Source organism: Mus caroli, chromosome X, assembly GCF_900094665.2.
Source record: "Mus caroli chromosome X, CAROLI_EIJ_v1.1, whole genome shotgun sequence".
In the NCBI taxonomy this organism is placed as follows: domain Eukaryota; kingdom Metazoa; phylum Chordata; class Mammalia; order Rodentia; family Muridae; genus Mus; species Mus caroli.
The window spans coordinates 55,384,648-55,393,606 of NC_034589.1; the positions used below are offsets into that span (position 1 = coordinate 55,384,648).

The following is an 8,959-nucleotide window of genomic DNA, read 5'->3' on the forward strand; positions in this document are numbered from 1 at the left end:
CCTGGCAGCACAATTGTAGCTCTGCTCCAGTGGCAGCAGCCCATGAAACCAGAGTGCACTTTTTTTGTTGTTTTGTTTTCTTTTTTTGTTTTTGTTTTTTTTTGTTGTTTTTTGTTTGTTTGTTTTTCAAGACAGGGTTTCTCTGTATAGCCCTGGCTGTCCTGGAACTCACTTTGTAGACCAGGCTGGCCTCGAACTCAGAAATCCGCCTGCCTCTGCCTCCTGGGTGCTGGGATTAAAGGCATGCGCCACCACCGGCCTGCCACTTTTTTTTATTAGATATTTTCTTTATTTACATTTCAAATGTTATCCCCTTTCCTGGTTTCCCCTCCAAACCCCCTATCTCTTTCCCCCTCTCCCTGCTCTCCAGTCCACCCACCCCTTCTTCCTGGCCCTGGCATTCCCCTACACTGGGGCATCGAGCCCTCACAGAACCAAGAGCCTCAGAGTGTACTTTAATGACAAGTCCTGACCATTCTCTTCACTTGATCCAAGAAACAACTGGAAATAGCCCAAAGATACACCGAGGGAGATGGACAGCATTTCCCAGAAGTAAGTCCCATTCAGCTTGTACTTTGGAACGATTGATTAGCCCTGACACTTGCACAATCTCCTAACAAAGGTCATGAAGCACCTGAACACCGTCATGGCAGAATCCCCGGCTCTCATCACTATCTTCTTTTTAGGATATCTACTCAGTACCGAATGTGCAGGTTTGTTTCTTTTTCAATGCTACGCTTAATATGCTTCTCCTTTAAAAACAAGAATATTTAGAACTACCTTTATCAAGTAAAGCAAGATTTCATGATTTGACAGCTATAGTTTCTATTGTAACAGGCAGCATGTCAGCCAGGAACTCTGGCTCTCTGGTAACTTCAGTTTCAACATTTGAAAAAACGAACTACATTTACAGGACTTGTGGTGCATTTTTATTTAATAGATACAGTTATTCTTATGATTTGACAATATAATTCCTCTTAAAATTTATGTGACCTTGGTTTTATAAAAAAATGAAAATCGGAAAAATGTCTTAACAAAGAAATTGCACAATAAGCAGGAAACATGTTATTTTAGGATTTTAGACTCATCACCTTGAAATAAAAAGGGGAAACATCAAAACCACAATGGTTAATTTGCATAAAAAGTCTTTCTTGAATCTACATGTGTTCCAGTGTTTTAGAACTAGATGGTAAGGCATAGTTATAATGTTTAAACATATATTTATAGTTTAATTTCTCAGCTAAAATTGGAAGATTACGCTTTTATTACTAAGTTGCTGTCTGTAATGAAAGCTTTTACATAGATGGAAATAAATCAGCTCATCTGTCATACATCTCAGAGCTGATGTTTAGAGAACCATAATGCTCAGGGGCCTCCCTAGGGGACAAAAGTAAGTATACAAATGGCCAGAAAGAGGAGTAGCTTAATTCATGCAAAGTACAGCACATCAGGGTTTCGTTTGGTTTCGTTTTTGCAACAACAGTGGCGTTACTCCCCAGGGAAAGCCACACAGGAAGAACTTACTGGCCTTAGACAAACAGCCTGCTTGCCCCAGATGCATTTATCACACTTACTAGTCAACCTACTAAAATCAAGCAAGTGACAGTGCCAGGATCAGGGGTGCCAACCCTGAGCATCCCCAGAAAATAGGCTGGTCTCCTGGTTCCCACTCCAGACATGATGTCAACTGTGGAATCAGACTTAAAAGCTGAAATGATGATGTGAGAATGCAAAGGTTAAACTGCACTAGCAAAGTGGGTAGAGATGAAAAATACATGTTGGAAAACTCATTATGTGGACCATAAAGGCAGGTCATTCAACCTATTCCATCGGATTGACCTATGTGAGAACAAAAGATCCAAGCACTCTCTTATAAAGATCTAAGCACATCTTAGTGGTGAGGGAATCTCAGATGTAAAATGATAGAAGAAAAATCATGATTTCAGAGCTGTGGCAATAATGACTAAAGAGGTGTTAAATATATGATCCTCAGACACTATTGAGGATAAAAGCAACAAGGCTGTGAGTCAGTTTGGTCAGGGAACCAGGGAAATGACCCTGGCTGGGGGAGTGGGACTAGGTATTCATGAAGCACACTCTTCTGTTAAACGGTCCTGGGCTTTAGTACAGAGAGGCCACATGTTCCTAACTACTGCCTTATTGTGACAATTTAGAACGTGGAAATCAAAATTAGCTTGTGAAATGAATTTGTGCTTACAATGTATACAAATCCAAATTGTCTTTAATGCATGCATTTGGATATTAGTACATACTGTTGTGGTTCGTGGTACTGTGACAAGGTACTGTGGCAGACAGAAATGGGTTCAGAAAAAAAAGACTTTAATAGGAAGGGATAAGGTGTGTACCACATGCTTAGGAAGTACAAAAGAAGGAACATAATGGATGTAAAATCTCCTGAAGGATACAGTGTTTGGAGCAAGATCTGAAGAGATGAATAGTTGCTCAGTATCCTTAAATGTCTGACCTGGATGGTTCATTGGGCAAAACTGCTTTCCACCAAGCCTAACAACCTGAGTTTGATCCCAAGGATCTATACAGTGAATAAGAGACTTGACTTCCAGGATTGTCATTTAATCTCCACATGTATGAGAACACTTACAATGCATGTAAGCATAAATACACATGGATGTATATGCATGTATGTGTATATGTAAAGGCACACACATATTCTTAGGGTTTATGTAGTCATTTTAAACACCATGACCATAAGTAACTTGGGGCAAAAAGGTTTATTTCGGGGGGGGATGTCAGAGAGGGAACTGAAACCAGACAAGCTGATATAGAAGCCACGGAGAAATGCTGCTTACTGTCTTCCTCCTCAAGGCTTGCTCCGACTGCTTTCTTACACAACTCAGAAACAGGATCACCAGCTTATGAGTAGCACATCCAAAAGTGATCTTGGCCCTCCCACATCAATCATCATTCAAGAATATACTCCACAGTTTTTCTCACAGGCCAGTTTGGTGGTGGCATATTTCAAATTGAGGTTCCTCTTCCAAAATGACTCTAGCTTGTGTCAAATTGACATAAAAGCTAGCCAGAACACACACACACACACACACACATACACACACACACTGAGAGAACAATAAAAATAGTCACTAATATGGAGCATTTTGTGTATATAGTAACCCTCACAGAGAAAGATCTGTATACATAATAATGGAAGTATTCAAGATGCTTCATCTGGTTTAAATATTGACTGTTAGAAGAAGTAAGGCAAGAAAATGGGGTGGGCCAAGTCATCCAAAAAGGGTTCTAAGCTAAGGGAGATGGAACAGAAGAAAGCAATGTGGAGGTAAATTGTAAGAAACATATGTGTAAGAAGCACACCCTCACTATGCTATAACACTCACTCTAGAACACTATTAGGAACTGATGAGGCTCCAGGCCAGGGAGTCCAACCTTAAGTCTCTTGCAATCATCCAGTGGAAACAAAACAGCATAATGTGGACAATAGTAATAAAGAGAATACTGACAATTGGAGTGATAATTATAAAATAGTGCTGATATGATTTAATAGGCACATGCATATGAAAGGTTTGGGAGACATATATGGAGTGTCTGGGGATAATGTTATAAATCAACACAGCACAGGGTCTGTAGTCTGACTTCTGACTGTAATTACAGGCTGATCCTTTATTGTGTGACAATCAGTCAGGAAATCCATGAAGTCAAAAAGGTTCTTTCCATGGTTACTACCAATGATGACAATGGTAATTTTCTTGCACAGAGAGCAGTGAGAATGTAAAGACACTTTAAAGTGCATAGAAGCACTGGAGAAGAGAGAAAGCTAAGAAGGGGGAGGGGGATAGGATGAGCAACTTGGGAAGAAAGTGAGTAACCAGGATACACAAGCCTATAATTTTCTCAGAGATCCATCAACATGATGATGAGGTACATAACCTTACACTTCTGTTATATTCATTTTACGTTTTAAAAAGTTAAGGTCCAGCCAGACATTGTATGGTTTGTCCATGTTCATGCAATCAGTAAGAGATACACACACACACACACACACACACACACACACACACACACACACACACACACACATATATATACACACTGAGGGAGAGAGACAGAGCGACAAAAATACATATAAAGAGGAAGAGACAAGGAGAAGGAAAAGGAAGAAGGCAGAAAACTGAAAGATTTCAATCCTCAAAAGACCTCATCATGAATTTCAGTGAAATGCTTACTTCACTGGCATTCATATGCCAACTAAAGACATCATGGGCCTGAAGATAACATCAATTATGCCATGATTATTCCTCACTATCTTATGAGAAGCATTGGAGTCACATTTTTAGCTGGCCTACAGTTGGGAGGTTGCTGTTTTTGTTTAATATATTTTCATACAAAATATTTTGATCATATTCTTTCCCCTCCCCCAACTCCCAGAACCTTCTTATCTCTCTACCCACCCAATTTCGTTCTCTCTTTTTCTCCCTCCCTCTCTCCCTCCCTCCCTTCCTCCCCTCCCCCTCCCTCTCTCTCCAAGCAAAAACAATGAAAATCAAAACAAACACACACAGGCTTCTGTTCTTCTCGGGATATTTGTTGCAAAGTCATTGGGAGGCTACACGCTGGAAACAGCCCAGCCAGAGGAATGATAGATCACCTTGGAAGGATCCTGTACTGAGCTATTTTCAAGAGATGACAAAGTGGGAACTTAACTGCTTAGTTGAGAACTTTCTTTTTCATCCAAAGTTAAATACAAATACAACTGAAGTGTAACCTTTTATTTCTGGCACTCTACCAATTAAAAATAAAATTGAATTTTAATTCCTAAATTTCCATGTGTATAGAGTACTGTGAAAAAAATCATAGTTTTTGGCTCTGTGCCCCAAAGAGAAATTAGCTATGGGATTACATGAACCCAAAACAAACCTTTTCTTTAAAAACATATTTAGTTTCCAGAGGTGTTTTTCCTAATACTAAAGAACTATACTTTTAAATTTCAGTTTTCCTTGATCGTGAAAATGCCACCAAAATTCTTACCCGTCCAAAGAGATATAATTCAGGAAAACTAGAAGAGTTTGTTCGAGGAAACCTTGAAAGAGAGTGTATAGAAGAAAGATGTAGTTTTGAAGAAGCACGAGAAGTTTTTGAAAACACTGAAAAAACTGTGAGTATACCCACATCATACCCGAATAATATGTCCCAGAGCAAAAGATAGAAAACCTCTATTTTCAAAAGGAGAGTGGAACGAGAGAGGTGACTCCATATTTAGGAGCACTCTGCTATTCCAGAGCACACAGATTCAAATTCAAGCATCTAGGAAACCCAACACTCTCTTCTGACCCTCTTGAGTAGTACATATACAGGGTGCATGTATGCACACAGATAGAACACTCATACACATAAAACAAAATACAAAGTATTATAGATCAATTATTAAAGGAAAATTGTATTTCAAATCTTAAAAATGTCAGTTCATATCATATCATCTATTACAAATGTTCTAAAAGGAAAGGAATCCATATCAAAATACTTTAAACACTATCATTAAGCTGTCCTCCTTTTTCCTTACAGACTGAATTTTGGAAGCAGTATGTTGGTAAGCAATACAATTTACTTTATTTCCTACCTGCTATATGAAACACTTGAGAATTGTGCCTTTTTTCTATATTGAGAGGTTGTAAAGTCTCAGTAAAAAAAAAAAATCAGGAAAAAAGCAAAACAACTGCATCTTAAAGCTAAATGTACATTTATTGTCACTAGTGGATTCAGAGATGATGATTGGGATGGTTTCCAATGCCCTCAGTGTCTTGACCTACCATCCCTTCTTGTTGCCCTTCTGACCACCTCTACTACTACTGCCCTCATTCCACAAAGGGCCTCCTTGCATGCCCTAGCAGTGTTCCCATGTTAGAGGAATGATCTGACTATCCCTGTTAGCTGAGTCTTCCCAGCTTCTTCTAAGCTATCTTACTTACCTTGCTCAGGGACTTGTCCAAAATTCCACCAACTCAGTAAGTCCTCCCTTGATGAGGTATTAATATTCCAACCTGCTCCCTGGTCGCTCTGTCATTTTAGACACATGTGTTCTGGTCTATTATATACATATATGGAATGAAATATATTTGGTATGAGACCCAATTCTAAATGTATAATTTGTTATATTGACATATATATTTATATGAATATCTAAATACATTTTAAAACACGTTGCGGAAAGATCCTGTCATACAATAATCTTTATAGTTTTGTTTATGAAACAATTTCACAGCATGATATTTTCCTCTTGCAGCACCACGTTGGTACCCAAACAATTTTAGATTTTGGAGTGATTTGAAATTTGAGCTTTCAGATTGAAAATACTCAACCTGTAGCATTTTCCACAACAGTGTCTTGTTCGTTTTCCCACCCTCCTAGAGTGCAAGCTTCATTTCGGCAGGAGTCAGAAGCTTCGCTTGTTGATAGGCTCCTGACATAACACTCTCTACAATGGAGGCACTCAGGAAATATCTGCCCAATGAACTGACCCAAAGGAAGAAATGTAATACTCTAACAATAACCAATTTTATTATTTTCTATTATATCTTTGTACACTTTTAAGTATTGTCCACAAATACAAATTTTATAAAAAAATGAAGTCCAGAAGTTGGATTTTGAGGGACATTTCACAGGCTGACTTCTTTCAGAGTATCTTCATGGACAGAACAAATGAACTTGGACTTTATTCACTGAGCTCCATCCACTTGAGGTCCAATTCAATTTTCTAGAATTCCATTTCTGGAGAAACTACTAGAAAATGTCATATCCTCATAACCCTTGTTTCTCCTCTTTCCATTTAAAGTTGTAAAAGAAAAGAGATTCGCTTTGGCCTTCCTCATTTTTAAAGATGACGGATACCAAGCCTACTTCTGAGTTAGCTCACAAATTTCATGCAAACTATTTATAATCAAGTTAAATAGTGGAAGCTTAATGCTTGTTTTTAAATGCAAACCACTGGAGCTTGGTCCTCGTACTCCAATCATTAATTATGAAAAAATTTTTACAGACCAATTGATGGAGGCATCTTCTCAATTGAGGTTCTTTCTTTCATGGTGACATTGGCTTAGTTAACAAACAACGAAAGCTGTTCAACCAGCACAGATGAAAAACCTTACTTTGTTCCTCATAACCCACCATTTTTTGTTGTTTGCATGTATTTGGTATATATAGTTTCAGGGATGATCACTTTGTATTAGAGAACCAACTAAGAGGCTGATACTTGGAGATCTCTCTCTCTCTCTCTCTCTCTCTCTCTCTCTCTCTCTCTCTCTCTCTCTCTCTCTCTCTTCCTGCCTGCCTGCCTGCCTGCCTGCCTGCCTTCCTCTCTTCCTTCCTTCCTTCCTTCCTGCCTCCCTTCCCACCTCTCTTACCAGTTGCCTGTAATAGTTTTGTCTAGGGGTGAGACTCTGAGACATTTTTTCCCCTTCCACATTAACATGTCCATTGATACTGTCACTGTTTATACAGCTATTTCCAACAGAGACTGTTTAATGGCAGACTTCCTGGTACTCCAACTCTTATAATCTTTCTGCTCTCTCTTCTGTGATGCTCACTGAGCCATACATGCAAGAACTGTAGTACAAATGTATTTAATAGAACTAGGCTTCTCTGATCATTGATCCCTCCATTGTGTCCAGTTATGGTTTGCTAGTATGGTCTCCATTTGCTGTACAGAGACGAGACACTTCTTTGATGAGGGGTGGTGGCTACACTTAGCTGTAGGCATAAGGAGAAGATTTAGAACATAGTTAGGAACTCTGCTGTCTAGCAAAGTGGCAGTAGTAGGTTCTCTTCTAAGAACCATGACCTCACTAACCCTAAAACCATATGGACGAAAAGAACAAAAATGACCCAGCAGGTTGTAGTTAAATACTTTTGCATTTATGTTTATGTAACAATAATAATCAAAGAAAATGAATTATCAATTTGAGTGTGGGAAACATGGAAGAGTTTGAGGAATTGGTTTGAGAGATACAAGGGAAAGGGGAAAAGTGTTGGAATTGTATTTTAATTAAAAGGCAGTGAAGATAATAAAAATAAAATAAATGCTAAAAAAATAAAATAAAATAACAGCTAGGTGTGGGTGGTGCTTGCCTATAATCTCTGCACTGAGAAGGTAGTGAGAGAAAAATCTCTGAGGCTTGCTGCCTAGCCAGCTTAGCCTAATCAATATTCTCCAAGTTCCATGAGAGAAAAACAATGCAATGACTTTCTCTCCCATTCCAAAAACAATATAATAAGTGAAAAAACATACCAAGGGTTGACTTCTACATACACACACACACACACTGAGAGATGGAGAAGGGAAACAGAGGAGAGAAAGAGAGAGAGAGAGAGAGAGAGAGAGAGAGAGAGAGAGAGAGAGAGAGAATGAGAGAATAAATCAGTGCTACAGTTGGACTCTCATGATCCCTTCACACTGCCCATCCTGTACATGCCCCAGCCCCGGCCCCAGCCCTGGCCCCAGCCCTGGCCCCAGCCCCGGCCCCAGCCCCGGCCCCAGCCCCGGCCCCAGCCACGACCACGACCACGGCCCCAGTCCAAGCAGCATACTTTGAAGTTGGGCAATGGCTTTCCAGGTCAGCTAAGTGCAGTGTTTACTATATCTTGGTTACAAATACCCATGAGACATCAAGGACATGCTTCTGTCATTACTATTTTCACTACAAACACCTAAAACAACACAGACAAGAACAAAAGAGCAATAACGCCCATACTTGTTTTCACATTGTAGTTAAGATTCTTACCTATCACAAAATTAGCCTGTACTAACTAGCAAGATTTTGCTGAAAGGACCCAGATATAGCTGTCTCTTGTGAGACTATGCCAGGGCCTAGAAAACACAGAAGTGGATGCTCACAGTCAGCTATTGGATGGATCACAGGGCCCCCAATGGAGGAGCTAGAGAAAGTACCCAAGGAGCTAAAGGGATCTG

General features: G+C 39.5%; 1 protein-coding gene across 1 annotated transcript in view; it reads left to right on the forward strand.

Annotated features, from left to right (window-relative positions):
- Positions 1-611: 611 nt before the first annotated feature.
- The window catches only part of F9 (coagulation factor IX), a 31,226-nt gene continuing 22,878 nt past the window's right edge, over positions 612-8,959 (forward strand). Inside the window, exons 1-3 of the mRNA XM_021153368.1 lie at positions 612-713; positions 4,989-5,152; positions 5,560-5,584. Of these exons, the coding sequence (XP_021009027.1) occupies positions 626-713; positions 4,989-5,152; positions 5,560-5,584 (277 nt within the window). The 5' untranslated portion in view covers positions 612-625. The remainder of the gene's footprint in view (positions 714-4,988; positions 5,153-5,559; positions 5,585-8,959) is intronic.